Source organism: Esox lucius, chromosome 18 (assembly GCF_011004845.1).
Source record: "Esox lucius isolate fEsoLuc1 chromosome 18, fEsoLuc1.pri, whole genome shotgun sequence".
Taxonomy (NCBI): domain Eukaryota; kingdom Metazoa; phylum Chordata; class Actinopteri; order Esociformes; family Esocidae; genus Esox; species Esox lucius.
In genome coordinates this window covers 2,819,139-2,837,500 of record NC_047586.1, presented here as the reverse complement: position 1 = coordinate 2,837,500, position 18,362 = coordinate 2,819,139, and the positions used below count along the sequence as shown (strand labels likewise).

At 44.1% G+C, this 18,362-nt stretch overlaps 1 protein-coding gene across 1 annotated transcript; it reads right to left on the bottom strand.

Annotated features, from left to right (window-relative positions):
• On the bottom strand, nucleotides 1-18,271 carry LOC105018046 (acetyl-coenzyme A synthetase 2-like, mitochondrial). The gene is made up of 14 exons (XM_010883159.3): nucleotides 17,767-18,271; nucleotides 16,456-16,552; nucleotides 15,895-16,094; nucleotides 11,878-12,053; nucleotides 11,072-11,224; nucleotides 10,015-10,162; nucleotides 9,591-9,728; nucleotides 6,735-6,827; nucleotides 3,673-3,785; nucleotides 2,441-2,567; nucleotides 2,000-2,127; nucleotides 1,770-1,833; nucleotides 1,282-1,403; nucleotides 1-304 (listed from the first exon to the last, which is right to left on the bottom strand). Exons 1-14 carry the CDS (start codon nucleotides 18,077-18,079, stop codon nucleotides 128-130), a joined length of 2,049 nt encoding a protein of 682 aa, XP_010881461.1. The 5' UTR covers nucleotides 18,080-18,271; the 3' UTR covers nucleotides 1-127.
• Between the last annotated feature and the right edge of the window lie 91 nt (nucleotides 18,272-18,362).

Genomic DNA, 18,362 nt, shown 5'->3' with positions numbered 1-18,362 from the left:
TAATTGTCTTCTTATCTTTATTATGGAAATTGCAAACTTTATAAAAAAAAGTTCAGAAACAAGATTTCTATACACTTTGTACCATCCAATAACAGACATAAAATACTGTAAGGAACCTGCTCACTGCTCACTCTCGCTTGCTGCCTCCATGTAGACGCTGGTGACCCCTGATGACCTCGTGCACGGCTTCCGAGTCATCTAGCGTGCTGAGGTCACCCAGATCGTCTGTCTTTCGCTCCACGACCTTTCTCAGGACCCGTCGCATGATTTTCCCAGAGCGGGTCTTCGGCAGACGCCCAACCACCTGTAGGGGAGACCGGATGAGGCCACACTTACAAATATTTACTTTATTTTAGCTAAGCCTCAATTCAGTACCCCAAGTGGTTTCTGGGCATTGCACAGCCTTTAAAAGCAATTTACATCTGAACCATTTCTCAGCAAACATTACTGTCAAGCCTTTGACCTGCTGGTGCATTGAGTCTAGGCTTGAATACCCCTTGGCATTTGACCCTCCGTGATAAAGACTTCTGATTGAGCCAAAATATGCATTGTTTACTATAAATGGGGTCTCTGTGTGCACAGACACTTCGCTTTTAAATGTCTTTACAACCTGCAATCCAATTGAACTCTCAATATAATTAGTATGATGACCATCTGTGATTTAAAGGTAAAACCTACTGCTAGAAAGCAAATCAGCTAAAATTAGCTGCAATGCAGTTTTATCAAGTAGGTTCAAGGACTAACAAGGGAATCATCTCCACAAGTTGAGCATTAATAGCTGATGCTACCTGTAATGCAGTAATACTAAAACGACCTTAATGAAGTCAAGCAGTAATACTAATACTACCTTAATGGAGTTGTGGCAGTAATACTAATACTACCTTAATAAAGTTGTGGGAGTAATACTAATACCACCTTAATGAAGTCTAGCAGTATTACTAAAACAACCTTAATGAAGTCGTAGCAGTAATACTAATACTACCTTAATGAAGTTGTAGCAGTAATACTAATACTACCTTAATGAAGTCGTAGCAGTAATACTAATACTACCTTAATGAAGTCGTAGCAGTAATACTAATACTACCTTAATGAAGTCATAGCAGTAATACTAATACTACCTTAATGAAGTCAAGCAGTAATACTAAAACGACCTTAATGAAGTCGTACCAGTAATATTAATACTACCTTAATGAAGTCGTAGCAGTAATACTAATACTACCTTAATAAAGTCGTAGCCGTATTACTAATACTACCTTAATGAAGTCGTAGCAGTAAAACTACCTGTATGTAGTCCGGGCTAGCGTACTTGGCGATATTCCTGGACACCATCTCTCTGAGCTGCTGGGCCAGAACATCCTCCTGAACTTCGACTCCCTTCTTCAGCACCACAAACACGTAGACACCTGGACAGAGTTTGGCCGCAAAGGGTTAGGGTTAGATTGCCCAGGCCTTTACTGAGTTATCCTTTTAACTCAATCTATCTGATGATAGGTTGATTACATCAATCAAGTGTGTAAGTGGCAGGGCAACATTTTAATCAGGTGTGTGAGTGCCAGGGCAAAAACAACAATGTGCACCCCTTTGGGTCCCCAGGACCAGGATTGGGAAACACAGATCTATATAACTATATGTAATCCCATGTAAGAGGTCAGGGAAACACAGATCTATATAACTATATGTAATCCCATGTAAGAGGTCAGGGAAACACAGATCTATATAACTATATGTAATCCCATGTAAGAGGTCAGGGAACCCTTCATGTCACTCACCCTCCCCTTTGACGTCGTGGGAGTAGCCAATCACAGCAGACTCGGCCACGCCAGGACACAGGCTCTAGAATGCAATGAGATCAGGTCGACGTTTATGACGTTACAGCTATGATGGGACGGCTATAAACCTATAGGAAGAGGGGGTTGTTGTGGCTAGGACAGGAAGTCCCTTTCCTTAGCCCCCGCTATTTCCCTAATTGTTTTGACAGGGTACATTTGATTGTACACACCACCACGTCCTCTAACTCTGCCGTCCCCAGCCGATGACCGCTCACATTGATGACGTCATCAAGGCGCCCAACGATCTGGTAGTAGCCTTCCTTCGAGCAGTATGCGCCGTCGCCCGTGAAAAAGTAACCTACATTGTTGTGGTACAATGAAGAAAAACAGCCAAAATGGATGACTAAACTCCCGGGGGCGGGGTTGGATATTGCTAAAAGGCGGCTGTTTGAAACACTGTAACCCAGAACAAGGATTATCGATGTAAATTATATAACATGGTCCATTGATAAAATACTAACCAGGTCTATTGATAAAGTCTATTGATTTTTACCACGTGCTCTAGGTAAAGCAACAGTCACATAGTCTGTAGATATCACAACAGTCTCTAGATACCACACTGTTTTACCGGGTTTAACTGGTTCTAACCGCCTGGGTTGGCTTGACAGTACCTGGGTAAGGTTGGAAGTATGTCTCTATGAACCTCTGGTGGTCGTTGTGAATGGTGCGAGCCATTCCGGGCCAGGCCATCGAGATGCACAGAGCTCCAGTGGAATCGTGGGCATGCAGGACTTCACCCTGTACACACACACAAATGTCACAAATATCCACGGCAGCATTCCCATAGCCTGGCAAGAAGCGCTGTCTCGGTGTCAGCGCCGTGCTAAGCTGACAAGTAGCTGGGAAGACCAACACGCTACGCTACGCTAACAGGCCAGCGTCATCTGGCGACTGGGACGGAGTCGTAAGCGCAGACAAACCCGCTACGCTGTCAGGTGACTGAGGCTGTCCTCACACACGTTGACCTGATTGGACAAGAGCAGAGTGGGAAAAAGCAGAAAGGCTTGGCCTTTGGACACATGTAGGGAAGGCTCGGTATGGTAAGGCTCTATGTGGTAAAGCTCGGTATGGTAAAGCTCAGTATGGTATTGCTCGGTATGGTCGTCGGCCAGCCGTATGAGTTGGCAGTGGTTGTGGTAAGACCAGGGCCATAAATACTGCTGGATATTAAACACCATTAGACTGGGGAGAAACAAGGGGGTATAACAGCACTATTCTGCAAGCTGAACGTAGCGTAGACATAGAACATGTCACTCAAAGAAACAAACAGCTGTGAAGCCTCAGTAGATTACCTGCACACCAGAATATTCTAAGACTGTTAGTGGAAAGAGAGAGAGGGAGGAAAAGAGGGAGGGAGGGGAGGAGTGGGAAAGCACCCAGAGAGAGAGATGGAGAGATTGACACGGGCTCAGAGACCAACTGTCTAACCAATCTGTGCATTTCCAAATGGCCATGGGGGTGGGGGGTAACTGGGGCGGCCGGCCAGGGAGGTGGGGATGGGGGGCGGCTGGGGGTTTAACAGTGACAGTGGGTATCAAAAGAAGGCCAGCTGGTGCTTCACCCTAATCCCCCATCCATCCCAGTGCAAATCTTCCCAGAACCGTCCTGCCCCAGAGGGTTCTGCCGACCACTACCCCGTCCTGCCCCAGAGGGTTCTGCCTGGCAGACCACTACCCCGTCCTGCCCCAGAGGGTTCTGCCTGCCACTACCCCATCCTGCCCCAGAGGGTTCTGCCACCACTACCCCATCCTGCCCCAGAGGGTTCTGCCTGCCACTACCCCATCCTGCCCCAGAGGGTTCTGCCACCACTACCCCATCCTGCCCCAGAGGGTTCTGCCACCACCTTAGCGTCCAGCAGCGCCGGCTTGATCCCGTAGAACGGACGCATGGCCATGCCTGGAATGATCTCCGCATCCGGATCCGACGGCCTTGGAGCGATGCAGATCCCACCAGTCTCTGGGGAACGAGGGGATTATATGGGAATTTTGCAGGAACAATATGGGAATACTGAATTAATAATATGGGAATATAATGGGAATGAGACTACATATTCGATGACACCTAAACATGAACAAGTAGTACTATATGTGGATTAGTTGCAAGAACAATACTTTCTCACAGATATACTTTTTCACTTTGACCTGTATGTTGGACAGGAACGTGGAACAATAAAGTAGTAGGTCACCATAAATAGTCCTTTCTGTATGACTAATACAGTTTATAAACAGGGCCTGACCTTTGGCCACAATCCATTCCTGGGACCCCTGAAGTAACAACATGTAAACTGGAAAAGTAAGAGGACATGAATGTTGGGAGGAGAAAGGAGAGAACTAGAAGCAGCTTTTCTAAATAGCCACTCTGACAACAACAACAACAAAGCTCACAAACCAAAACACTACTTCCTCTCAGGGAAACCAAAAACAGCTAGGCCACACCTCCAACTAGGCCACACCTCCAGTCCTCTGATTTGACCCACTAGGTCGTACCTCAGTAAGACGGCTCAAAGCATCAATAACCCAACATTTTGGAAGGCAAACTAAAGCCGGGAACCTGGCAGTTGGGTCATTCAAACAGACCAGCATTTTTGTAGAGTGTGGTTTATTTTTGTCGGTCTGTGTGGTTTGTCGGCCTGTCAGCAAAAAAAGGCCTGATCTCTTTACAGATGTCAATGCGAATTATGGCAATGTTAAGTACATTAAATTCAATTAGGTTTGACTCTCGCACATGACAAGGCCATGATAATCTACTCTCTCCTGGGCTAGGAACGATTCCTCGCCAGCTAATCTGGTGGCAGAGGGGCACATTGTCCCGGTAAATCTGGCTAGTGTGGAGCAGGACTGGCGGAGTGGTTATGTACTAAATAGCACCCTATTGCCTTTATAGTGCACTAATTTTGACCAGGGACCATAGGGGCTCAAGCAGTTAAGGAGCCTTTCAAAACTCAACTATATTAGGAAATAGGGTCCTATTTGGGACTCACAAGGGATTCAGTCAAAGTAGGTCACCACAGATCCCACGCAGGGTCCAATCAACCAACCTCTTAGACAACAACCAGCCAGTCAACCAGTCAGTCAGTCAACCCATCAGACAACCAGTCAGCCAGCCAGTCAACCAGTCAGCCAGCCATTCAGTCAACCACCAGCAAGACAACCCAACCAGTCAGCCAGCCAACCCACCAGCCAACCAGTCAGCCAGCGAGTCAACCACCAGCCAGCCAACAAGCCAACCAGTCAGTCAACCAGTCAGCCAACAACCAGCCAGACAACAAGCCAGCCAGTCAACCTGTCAGTCAATCAGCCATACAGTCAACCAGCCAGCCAGTCAACCAGCAAGCCAGCCAGCCAACCAGTAGGCCAGCCAGTCAACCAGCCAGCCAGTCAACCAGCCAGCCATTCAACCAGTTAACCAGCAAGAGAGTCAGCCAGTCTGTGAAATCCCCTGATTTCTCTCTCTTAGGTTTTGCATGTAGATCAAATCGCCAGAAATGACTAATAATGCCATTTAGTCCTAATTGGAAAAGCTCAGAGAGAAAAAAAATGTAACGAGCAAATAACATAAGGACATAATCCATCAGCCTGAAGTAGGGTATTTGGGTCATATCTGTGTTGGTAATGCCACATGCTAAACTACGCCTGTTTAATAATGAATATTAACAAGGCAATCCGAGTAAAAATAAATTCAACACTGTCCAAACAGTGATTTACCAATTCCAGATTGCCCTTTTCATTTGCAGCTTGCCTGTTAATTAACATTATTCCTGTGAATTTTGGAAATTACTCAGTGGATCCTAATTTGGTGGGACTGAGGGATGAACTATATGAGGTCAATCTGAATGTTATGTTAGATGATCCTTGAAATTATCACATTCATCACCTAAATTAGCTTTGATTTCAAACCACGTTTCTATGGGAGAACGCTGTCATGTTAGGCCATGTACACTGGGATAGCGACACTACATTGCTAGATGAGTGTTATCTAAAATCTTCCAGTCAAATCAACGGATTTCAGCTAACACTGCAATCTACTGGAAACAACAGACATCTGGTTTCATAAAAAAACTCAATAATGTTAATTAGAAGCTACCAACTGCTAGAATGGTCAGCCCCACCCCTTTCATTTTACAGGAAGTAGATGGGAATGAGTTGCTAGCATAGTTAATTTTAGCTTTTTTGGCAGTCAAACATCCTAAATGTGGATAACTGATGCACAAAACACCTTAGCTAGATTCTTAATATTTTGCACTACTGAGTTTGGCTTTGAAGTATGGTCAGTGACCAGAAATAAGAAAAATAAAAGAACGAAGGAGTGACATGCTAACACTGGTTTGTTTCCAAGCAATGCACTCCTCTGCTGACATCTTTGAGTTCAGATATTGGTCAGTATTAATAACAGCTGGGCTGGCTCCAGAATGGCACTGTACCACCATAGAGGGCATTACTTTCTGAGTGTGTGTGTGTGTGTGTGCGTGTACATGCGCTTACGTGTTTGTGCAGAGAGTGAATCAGTCTCACCCCTTTAAGACTGACAGATCTTACAGCTGGGTTTAAGTTTAAAGCGCTTCTTAGAAAGTTCCTGAACTCTGCTGGCAGCAAACCAAACCACCTCTTCAGAGTGACAGAAAAAACTAATACAGACAGAACACACTCAATAAAACATTCAAAACATCAAAACAATCAGTTTTTTATATACAAGCACATAGTGGTAAAGAGCTTTTTTGTTGTGCATTTTTGTAATTCAATCGACTACCTTATCCAGATTGACTTCAAATCATTTTTGGAAAGCTAGCTTGGATAACCGCATAACTCAGACAAAGTTATAAAAAAAGGTGAAGTGCGAGTTTTAAGGCAAGCGCGAATAGAACCATATAGTCCATGTGATATGAAAAGGTCAAAGGTCAGCTGTTACCTGTTTGCCACCAGGTGTCAATCACAGGGCAGCGGCCGCCGCCCACCACCCGGTGGTACCACTCCCACGCCTCTCTGTTGATGGGCTCGCCCACTGCATGGGAACAGGACAGGAAAGGGTTAACGGCCGCACCAGGGCCATTCCCACAGTCAGTCAAGCCAGGAGGACCATTCACGCCAAAAGATACCAGGTCAAGAGTCAGGCATAGAGATACACAGAGACAGAAAGATAGAGACACTGAGAGAGAACCAGAGAAGACAGAAAAAATGAGCAACTGTTTGGATATTCTTCAGAACTAGTCAGGTGTCATGTTCCCGTTGAAGGTCACCCGGCGGTCTGGTCACTGGTATGTTAATATACTGTGAGTAGCACAGCCAAGTGCCAAGAATGAAGACAAAGGCACATGATGTGGACAGGCTAGGAAGGATTCCAGCAGTGTTTCCACTGTAAAGATTTATTATGAGGGAGTTATGGGGAGGGGGCTCTCCAGAAAGCATAAGAACTGAGGAGCTAGGTTTTGTTGACTTTTTAAAGGGACATTCTGTTCATAAATTAATTCCTACTTAGTAATAATGTTTAATAGCATGCTAAATACCTATGTAGTACTACAATGCTCTACAACCAGGTATACAAGAAGCTATACAGTGGATATAAAAACTCTACATACCCCTGTTAAAATGCCAGGTTCTTTTGATGTAAAAGAATGAGACAAAGAGAAATCATGTCAGGACTTTTCCACTTTTAATGTGACCTATTATGTGAACAATTCAATTGAAAAACAAACTGAAATCTTCGAGGGGGAAAAATAAAAAATAAAAACCTTACAATAACCTGGTTGCATAAGTGTGCACACCCTCCTATAACTGGGGATGTGGCTGTGTTCAGAATTAACCAATCACATTCAAACTCATGTTAAATAGAAGTCATTACACACCTGCCATCATTTATTGTGACTCTGATTAATCACAAATAAAGTTCAGGATTTTCCTGACATTTTCTTAGTTGCATCTCAGAGCAAAAGCCATGGAGAGCTTCCTTTGGAAGCTTCAGAGAGCTTCCAAAGCATCAGAGGGATCTCATTGATGAAAGATGTCAGGAGGATGTCAGGAGAAGGGTACAAAATAATTTCCAAAGCATTATATATACCATGGAACACAGTGAAGACAGTCATCATCAAGTGGAGAAAATATGGCAAAACAGAGACATCAAAGGGATCTGGCTGAAGTCTGCAAAAACAATCATCAAGTCTCCCAAAAGTTAATGGGAACATGTGTTATGATCTGATGAAACCAAGGCTGAACTTTTTGACCATAATTCCAAAAGGTATGTCGCATCGCATCGCATCATCTTCCGCTTATCCGAGCCGGGTCGCGGGGGCAGCATTCTAAGCAGGGATGCCCAGACTTCCCTCTCCCCAGACACTTCCTCCAGCTCTTCCGGGGGGACACCGAGGCGTTCCCAGGCCAGCCGGGAGACATAGTCCCTCCAGCGTGTCCTAGGTCTTCCCCGGGGTCTCTTCCCGGTGGGACGGGACCGGAACACCTTCCCAGGAAGGCGTTGCGGAGGCATCCGAAACAGATGCCCAAGCCACCTCAGCTGACCCCTCTCGATGTGGAGGAGCAGCGGCTCTACTCTGAGCTCCTCCCGGGTGACCGAGCTTCTCACCCTATCTCTAAGGGATCGCCCAGCCACCCTGCGGAGAAAGCTCATTTCGGCCGCCTGTATCCGGGATCTTGTCCTTTCGGTCATGACCCAAAGCTCATGACCATAGGTGAGAGTAGGAACGTAGATTGACCCAAAAGGTATGTTTGGTGCAAAATTCCAAAAGTTATGTTTGGGTGCACATCACCCAAATAACACCATACCCACAGTGAAGCATGGTGGTGGCAGCATCATGCTTTGGGGCTGTTTTTCTTCAGCTGGAACCGGGGTCTTAGTCAGGGTGGAGAGAATTATGAACAGTTCCGAATACCAGTCAATTTTGGCACAAAACATTAAGGCCTCCGTTAGAAAGCTGAAGATGAGGTTCACTTTTCAGCAAGACAATGACTTTAAGCACACATCCAAATCCACAAAAGTATGGCTTCACCAGAAGAAGATTAACGTTTTAGAATGGCCCAGCCAGAGCCCAGACCTGAATCCAATTGAACATCTGTGGGGTGATCTGAAGAGGGCTGTGCACAGATGTCCTCGCAATCTGACAGATTTGGAGCACTTTTGCAAAGAAGAGTGGGCAAATATTGCCACGTCAAGATCTGCCATTCTAAACGACTGAGTGCTAAAAAAAAAGACTGAGTGCTATAATAAAATCAAAAGGTGCTTCAGAAAAGTATTAGTTTAAGGGTGTGCAGACTTATGCAACCAGGTTATTGTTTTTTTCCCTCCTTTTATTTTTTAATTGAATTGTTCACTTTATAGGTCACATTAAAGGTGGAAAAAGTTCTGACATGATTTATCTTTGTCTCATTCTTTTACATCACAAGAACCTGGCATTTTAACAGGGGTGTGTAGACTTTTTATGTCTACTGTACATGTTATTACAAATATTTTTTACAGATTGGACTTTACATTCATCCCCACTCTCAGCTGCAGGAGACACTAGTGTTGTTCGAAAATAAATATCCAGCATCCCCCACCCCCCAGAACTGTTTTCTTCCCATACAATATTTTGTAATGTAGCGCTCATAAATGAACATAAGGACACAGAGTCCTTATGGACACCTTGGCTAGAAAACTAATGATGAGGTTATAGTGAACCAAGCGCACAAGGACACACGCGCCTGCTATCCAGTACCTTCCCCCGGGAATTTTATTGCCGGCGAAAAGAGGGTCCGGTTCCTCGAGTGTTCAACGTACCAGAGCCCAGGGTTTTGAGGCAGGAGCGGTCGTATTTCTGAACCCACTCGTCTCCGTACTTCAACAGCAGTCGGATGGCGGTGGGAGCCCCGTAAAACTGACTGATGCCAAGCCTCTGCACCGTCTCCCAGTAACGACCTGGAAGGACCACGGACACACGTAGCAAAGGTCATCACGCACCACAGAACTGCGGTGACACATGGTGAGGTAATCATTCCAATGAAGCCTTGATTTAAACAATTTAGAGGGGATCAATAAAATTAGAAAAAGTACAATTATTAACATAGAACTGGAAAGTCCTTCATGCTGATAGCAGGCTGCCTTAAATGAACACATGGTACAGATACGCAGAGTAAAATGTACGATGGGTTCAACTTCACGTTGTTGTGAAAATAATTCTGGGTGCTTCTGTCGGTTGGCTTACCGGGATCTGGATATACTGGGGTGCTCTCAAACAGAACGGTGGTTCCTCCGTTACACAACGGCCCGTAGACGCCGTAGCTATGACCCGTTATCCAGCCAATGTCCGCCATACACCCAAACACGTCCCCGTCCTGGTAGCTGAACACATACTGAGGGCGGGCAGGATGACAGAAATCAGAGGTTAGGCGTTGGGTGTAGATGAGGGGTGGACATTGTATAGGATGGACATACATAGTCATTTTTTTTATTTCTCTTTTTCCATTTGCTGGCCAGTAATGATCAGTTATTATATCAATTGATTTGGTTTATTGAAGGAGTAGGGTAGCATGTGCTACTGAAACGCAGGGATAGCAGCAATGAGGTTCCCATGGTAGATGTGTGTATGTACCAATGTGTGTGTGTGTGTGTGTGTCTGTGTGTGTGTGGGTCTGTGTGTGTTTGTTTTTGTGACTTGTCAGGACATTTTGTCCCCACAACTATACTAAAACCTGAACAAGGTGACTTGTGGGGACATTTTTCATGTCCCCACATTTCAAAAGTCATTTTCTGGCTCAGGGTTAAGTTTTAGGGTCAAACTTACAATTAACTTTAGACTTAGAATTGGGGTTTCTTTAAGGTCCAGGTGTTGTTGGTTAAGTTTAGGGTTAAGGTTAGCCATTATATCTAGGTAAAGTTTAGCCATAAATGTTACTTTATTGAGGTTAAGGTTAGGGTTAGGGTTAGGTAAGGTTAGGGTTAGGGTTAGGTTAAGGTTAGGGTTAGGGTTAAGGCTAAGGTTAAGGTTAAGGTTAGGGCAAGGGAGCATGGAATTTAGTTTTTCTGGTCCCCACATTTCACAAAAACAAACATGTGTGTGTGTGTGTATAATTTAGACCCCCCCACCCTCTGTGTGTGTGTGTGTGTGTTTGTGTCTGTGTGTGTGTGTATAATTTAGACCCCCCCCCCCCCCCCCACCCTCTGTGTGTGTGGGTGTGGGTGTGTCTGTGTGTGTGTGGGTCTGTGTGTGTGGGTCTGTGTGTGTCTGTGTGTGTGTGTGTGTGTATAATTTAGACCCCCACCCTGTGAGTAACTGCGGCGTACAGCAGGTATCCAGCCTGTGTGTGAACCAGCCCCTTGGGTTTCCCTGTGCTTCCAGATGTGTAGAGTAGAAACAGCACATCCTCGCTGTCCATGGTAACCGGCTCACAGACCACGTCCTCCTTCATCATCTCCTGGAGGTTATGGACAGATTTTAGCGCACGGAAAAATAATCTCTAGGGCAGGGCTCCAGGGCCTTAAAACGGTCATGGCAATGACACAGTCAGGCACATTAACATCAACGTAATGAGTGATTTACTAAACCGCTATGTCTTGCAGAATGGTTATAAGGGGATGAGAAGAGGGATGAGCGTTGGCTGATCTATTTGAATGGTTGGGCAAAATCCAGGGGGATAACTTATTATTTTGTTTTGTCCCCTGTACTGAAATGGAGGTAACTATAAATTGCTCGCCAGCTGTCCGTCCGTGACTGAGTGTCGGCATGGATACAGTACGGTGGCAGATTGGTGCCTCCTATTTGGGATACATCCTTTACAAAAAATAAAGTGATTGGCCATAGGTGAGCGCTGTAGAAATCCATTTGGAATTCAGTCAAATGCAATACCCCAAACAGCACCACAAATGACATTGACTGTTTCGTAAAAAAGATCTGCACTGATGCAAAGGTATACAAATTCAACAAGCCGTAAATACTTTATTTTGTACTTTAACAATCATTAAAGTACAAATAATCGTTTAAAATAAATTACATAATCTTCCAGTGAGCACTGCATTGTTCTGAACCCTTACATAACCTCCCTGGGAAGACCTGTCTCTGTGTTCTTACCTCCTCCAGAGGAACATCTCTGTCTGTCATGGCAACGGAGTTCTCTGTTCTCATGGCAACCAGGACCTGCTGGACAGAGGGACAGTTCTGGACCGCCTGGTCAACGGTTCTCTTCAGGTCTATCACCTTGCCTCCCCTCACACCCTGGTTGACCGTGATGACCGTACTGGACTGGGCTGAATTAGATACATGTAGAGAGAACGTATTCAATACTTAACTTATTTCTGATCACAACCTGATGCCCCATCATTGATTATTGTTTTTCCGCATCAAGGATATTTTTTATGACGTTCATATTTAATCTTGCGCAATATTGGTTTACCAGTGGCCGACAGTTGCGTAAAATCCCGCCAAAAGCTAATCACCCACTGGCTAATCGGAATGTTTGATGGGGTAGCTCGGTCTCAGCGATCGCACTTCGGCAATTCCTCTTGGCAGGTCTGGGTGACTGCTAGCACAATGGCGGTGTTTTACAGGAGAATTCGCTTTGCACCACGAGTGAAGATTCCGGTAAAACGCCCCGGTTGTGCTTTGTACACATTATAGCGTTCAGTTTCGTTGCGCCGGATGTCATTCATGTCAATGAAGATCGTCCACAATGGAGTGGAAGCAGAAGGCCCTCTTTTGCAAAATATCAAATGTTTCAACTCTGGCGTCTTTTCAGCGCAACTGAGTCCGGTAGTTCAGTCTATAGCTTCTTTTTAGGCTTGCGTGACTTGCTAAAGCAGACCTGGGCAAACTACGGCCCGCGGGCCACATCCGGCCCTTTGTACGTCCCTGTCCGGCCCGCGTGAGGCCAATCATAAATTATAGGGATGCACCGAAAATTCGGCCACCGAATAACTGACACAATCTTTTCTTTCGGTGTTTCGGTTTTTGGTTTTCGGCCTTTGGAAATTTTATTTTGAAAAGCGTTGCGTTTGTATTACTTATGTATGGACGTATATGCGTGCGTGAGCTGAGAGTGAAGGTGAACAGCAACAAGTGACGCTAGGCAGGTTCCCCTCAAGATGTCGGCTCACGCTAAGAAAAGAAAAGTTGATAACGAATGCCGTGTTTTCAACAAGACATGGACTGCCAAGTATTTCTTTACAGAAATTAAAGGTAAAGCAGTTTGCTTAATCTGTGGCCACTACACGTCCAAACATGAGGATAAATACAGAAATGTGTTTGATGAAGAGAGCGCGTGGGAGTCTGATGCGTTGCTAGCAAAACTGCAAACCCAACAAGGACTTTTTACGAAACTTCACACCCCCAGAGATGCAGCCGTCGGGACAAGTTATGTAATTTCACACAAAATCGATAAAGTGACAGAAATGAACCCTTTGCAGAAATTGAAATGTTTGCATTGTGTTATACATCAGGAAGTGTTATGTAAGACTGTTAAAATGAACCATGTTGTTGATGCTGTAACTAAAACAGTTAACTTCATCCAAGCGGGAGCATTAAATCACAGACAATATTTTGCATTTTTTGAGGAAAATGAGATTGAACATGGTGACATAAGCTATCACTGCACTGTCAGGTGGCTAAGCCTTGGCAAAGTACTGAAAAGTGTCTGGGACCTGAGGGACCAGATTCTGGATTTCTGTGTTAAGAAAGGACATAACATCCCAGAGCTTTCAGATAAAGACTGGGTGGCAGACCTCAGATTCACTGTGGATGTGACTGCACTAATGAACAAACTAAATGTCAAACTGCAGTGCAAGGGCCTTTTTGTGCTCGAGATGTACAGTGCAGTGAAGGCTTTCATGAGAAAGTTGCAGCTTATCTCAAGCCAAGTGAAGGACAACATTCTGACCCCTTGCCAACACTAAAGGAAGCCAAAAGATCAGCCGATCACATCCACAAGTACTCAACCATGTTAGAAGCACTGCATGCAGAGTTTGAGGTGATTTCATGATTTCAAAACTCTTGAGAGTGAAATGCACATGGTTTCTTCTCCCTTCAACTGCAGTGTGGATAATGCACCAAGTGATGTTCAGATGGAACTCATTGACCTGCAGTCTGGCACACTTCTGGCAGAGCACTTCAGGTCAGTCTCACTGCTGGACCTTTACTCGTCCCTCAAAGAGGAGAACTTTCCACACCTGAGGAGGCATGCTCAGAGGATTCTAGTCCTCTTTGGATCTACTTATGTATGTGAACAGACATTCTCAGTGATGAAGTTCAACAAATCCAAACACAGATCCTCTATCACTGATGACCACCTTTCAGCTGTCCTTCGCATAGCCACCTCAGACATTCAGCCAGATTTCAAGCCCAGAACAGACTGGATTATTCTCACTGAAGAGGTAAAATGAGGTGGAAAACATTACAAGTTATTGTTTGTTGTATTGCTGCATTTCTATAAATTTGTTAAGTTGTTTGTTATTTTTCATTGTTTGTGGAGATTAACAAATTTTAAAAAATATTGCACTGATTAAATAATTTCTTTTGTTTTCTTATTTGACCTTTACACCACAATTTCACATCGCCTAATATAAATATTTACAGAATAGTTTTATTCTTCCAATTATCAGTACCAGCTATTCAAAATATATAATTTAGTGCATTTTACAATGGGAGAAAGTTGAGCAGAATTAAGTTCAAGTTATCGTTGGTGTGGCCCTCTGACACAATTCAGGTTTCTCATGTGGCCCCTTGTAAACATTTATTTCCCACCCCTGTGCTAAAGAGTTACCGATGTTGAGTAAAAAGTAACCATTTAAAACACTGTTTTTATAATGTTCTGAAACAATATATTTGTCAATTTTTAAATATGAACACTATTGCTGACGATAGACGTCCTCGAAAACGGACACGTGTCCCATTGTTGACTGCTGATACAAAGAGGTTATAGCATTATAATGAATTGGAAATTGGAGGGGGGTTTACCATTGGGGGGAAAATATAAAATAATCGAATCAATTTTAGCTTGTTGGCTGATTTATTCTAAATGTATTCTGAATGTTTAACACAGAACTGATACTTCATCTGCATGGTTATTGCATGGTTCCAGACATCATAAACAGCAAACTGCATCACTCAATCTCAATCAACAGCGACACTCAAAATCAAGGGATTATCTTTGCAACCTTTGAACCTTGAGTTTCGGTGAATAAGGTCAAGACCCAATCAAAAACCCTGACCTGACGAATCAATCAAGTAATCCAGATCCCCAACCCCACCCATCAAGTAATCCAGAGCTCTGATTTGATCAATCATTACACCTCCTTGTCACTAGGGGAATGTAGTTCTAACAGAATTCCTTAATTCTTATCAGTTTCAATGGAAGTCAATGGTCACAAGTCTTTGCCCTTAATATCTACAAAGCTAACATATGGAATTATTTTAAGATGGTCACAATGTGGGTCATTTAGCAATTCGCTTTTTAATCTTCAAACCCATGTTGGGGTAACAATGTATGCAAGTCACTCAAATGTATAGAAGTCACTCTAATGTATAGATATTACCAATGCAAAGAAGTCACCCTGGACAAAAGTGTCAGATAAATGATCATCATTTAAATAATAATTTAAGACAAATGATTGTAAAAGGACGATGTTAGATTTAAAATAATATTTGAATGCAGTGCCCTAGGTAATGGCATTGAACAGCCATTCTACGTTCTGCCCGTCCTACTTTAACCACGTCCATTGGAAACAATGGTTTAATCAAACCTGTGTCGCACCGTGAAGAAAAAGAACAGGAATCCTCCATCATAAACACTCGAATATATTTATGATGCATTGTGCAGGCAGATCTGTTGTCTTTAGTGGTTTTTATATGGCCAGCGCTGCAGATAACAGACACAACTATCCTTACCAAATGTCCACCATTTCTGCCAGGGGTTGTGTCTGAAAGCGGCAGTGCTCCTCTGGGGACCTCCTGCCCAAGACAAGGCACCTCTTGCCTTATCTTTTCTTGACCTCACCAGGACCGGGGCTCATTCCATTTCAACGTAATTTGAAATGTACTGACATTACCAATTCTGTTCCAAATTCAAATGGAACTGTCCCGACTGCAGTTACTCACTGTCTCTGATGCGGTCAGCCAGGGCCTCGGCGCTGAACCCCGCGAAGACCACGTTGTGAACGGCACCTATCCGGGCACAGGCCAACATGGAGGCCACCGCCAGGGGGCAGGAAGGCATGTAGAGGGTCACACAGTCTCCCCTTCGAACCCCAAGGCGCTTCAGCAGGTTGCCCAGGCGACAGGTCAGCTCCAGCAACTCTCTGTGGGGAGAGTCAATAAAGCTGAGTTTCGAGGGAGTTGTCAATAAAGTTGGGTGTGGAGAGAGATGTCAATAAAGTTGAGTTTAGACAGAGATGTCAATAAAGTGATGTGTGGAACAGTGAACAGGTTATCAGATGGTATTGGATGGTTTGTTTATTAGGCTCATCTTTGTTGTATCCTTGTGGGTCTTGTTATTGGAGGTTCTCCAATTTTGTTGTTGTAGAGGGGGTTAACAAGGAATACATTCAGTTTACCCGTTTTTTTTTTTTGCCTGTGTATGACGGCAGGTGCTAGATATAAAGCGTGTCCCTGAAATATCATTTCTGATTGTTGCTCATTGATAGGGCACCTTGACCTCACCTGTAGGTGAACTTGACCTCAGTACCAGGTTCATCTCTCTCCCAGATCAGAGCCACCCTCTCTGGGCAGGTGTGCACGTGACGGTCCAAGCAGTTAACTACACACACGCACACACACGCACACACACACACACACACGCACACACACGGACGCACACACGCACACACACACACACACGCACACACACGCACACACACGCACGCACACACACGCACACACACGGACGCACACACACGCACACACACGGACGCACACACACGGACGCACACACGGACGCACACACGGACGCACACACGGACACAAACAGTGAAAGCCGGTCACAACACAGATCAGTACTGTAGTTCTTTTAAAACCAAACTAGCTTGGAGCTCTGAGTATTCTACCAATAGCTTGGTGGATTCCTGGTATATACTTTGGGATGGATGCTCTTATTATTCTACAACACAAGAGCTTCTCTCTGTCTACCTGTCTCTTTCTCTGTCTACCTGTTTCTTTCTCTGTCTACCTGTTTCTTTCTCTGTCTACCTGTCTCTTTCTCTGTCTACCTGTTTCTTTCTCTGTCTACCTGTCTCTTTGCTGTATGCCTGTCTCTTTCTCTGTCTCAGTGTCTCCTGTTTCTGTTTCCACTGACTCTGTCTATCTGTCTCTCCAGGTACAGAAATGTAGCTAGATCGAATCCAGAGCGTACATTGTTCTGTCCTTGAGCAGGACATTTGACCCTAATTGCTTCAGGGTCACTACAACAACAGTCTGATTCCTGTCCTCGTTGGATCACAGACAGGCAGACATTCAGGTAGTAGATGTAGGTTTTAAAACAGTACCAAGACCAGTCTGGTAGAAGTTTTAGGTTCTGATACCGAACCCAAGTACAGCCTATTATGCTACAACAGGGGTATAATAAAGCCACATCAACATTATTTGTGATATATTCTGCACGATTCTAATGTCACTGAAATTAACCTGACTGTAAAGAAATAATTCTATAGGATTGGCGTAAGAAAATAAGTACCGCTAAAATATTTATATAATATGTTTTCTTATAATTTTTTAACAAAAAAGCCTGATAACTGAATATATGCAATGTGCAATTATATTATTGTTGTACTGTACATTATATGGCTGGACAGCAATATTTAGACAACGCTGTTGCAAATCGCTGTAAAATCGCTGTAGTTTTAAACACAGACTATAGGTTTGCTGTGGGCTAATTCACGTAGCTCTCACATTGGAATACATTCTACACATTGCTCTTCAAAATACAGTGCATGAATATGAGATATGAACATTTACCCTATAATCTAGTAATCTTACCGGACACATTTAGCTTCCCTCCTTCAAACCATTTTATTTTGCCTTGACTGAAGTTACAGTTTTGAACCGTGTTAAAGGGACTGATCCACGAGAGCCTCTGACTCGCCAGTGCTCCCCAAAACGTTTCACTTTCGTTAACAGAGAACTTGTGAAGTCCCGAATGATCACTGACACCTTGAAATGCAATTGCTTCTGGCATACGTGCCGATATATTGTAGTTTTTGACAAACTGTCGAAAGCATTTAAAAACCCGTACGTTAGTAAATGCAGAAGAGCCAGTCATTGAAGAGCATCTCCAAAGCGACCACATCATGGAACGACGTTTGTTGCCACAAATATGCGGTAAAAACTGTTGAAACGTGGTTTAAAAGCATTTAAAAAAAATCTAATGAACAGACTGTGTCAACGCACCCTTAAGTAGCCAAACGATTACGAAAGAGCTGCAAAACGCGTGGAGTGTGGTGAAATTCGAATCAGTCGATGCGTTTAAAGGAAGGTCCAAATCCAATGTGGGCCGACAATAAATGCGCAGAAGTTCACCATGGTTTGACCATCGTTTCAGCCAATTACAACAGATGATTAGGTCGCGCATTTCC

Bases quoted from the DNA above. Each gene is read 5' to 3' on its own strand.
- LOC105018046 (XM_010883159.3), bottom strand. From the start codon at position 18,079: ATGATGTGGTCGCTTTGGAGATGCTCTTCAATGACTGGCTCTTCTGCA. The intron at 9,729-10,014 runs GTAAGCCAACCG...TGGTCCTTCCAG, and splicing joins CCCAGTATATCCAGATCCCG to GTCGTTACTGGGAGACGGTG. The intron at 1,404-1,769 runs GTGAGTGACATG...AACTCTGTCCAG, and splicing joins CCACGACGTCAAAGGGGAGG to GTGTCTACGTGTTTGTGGTG.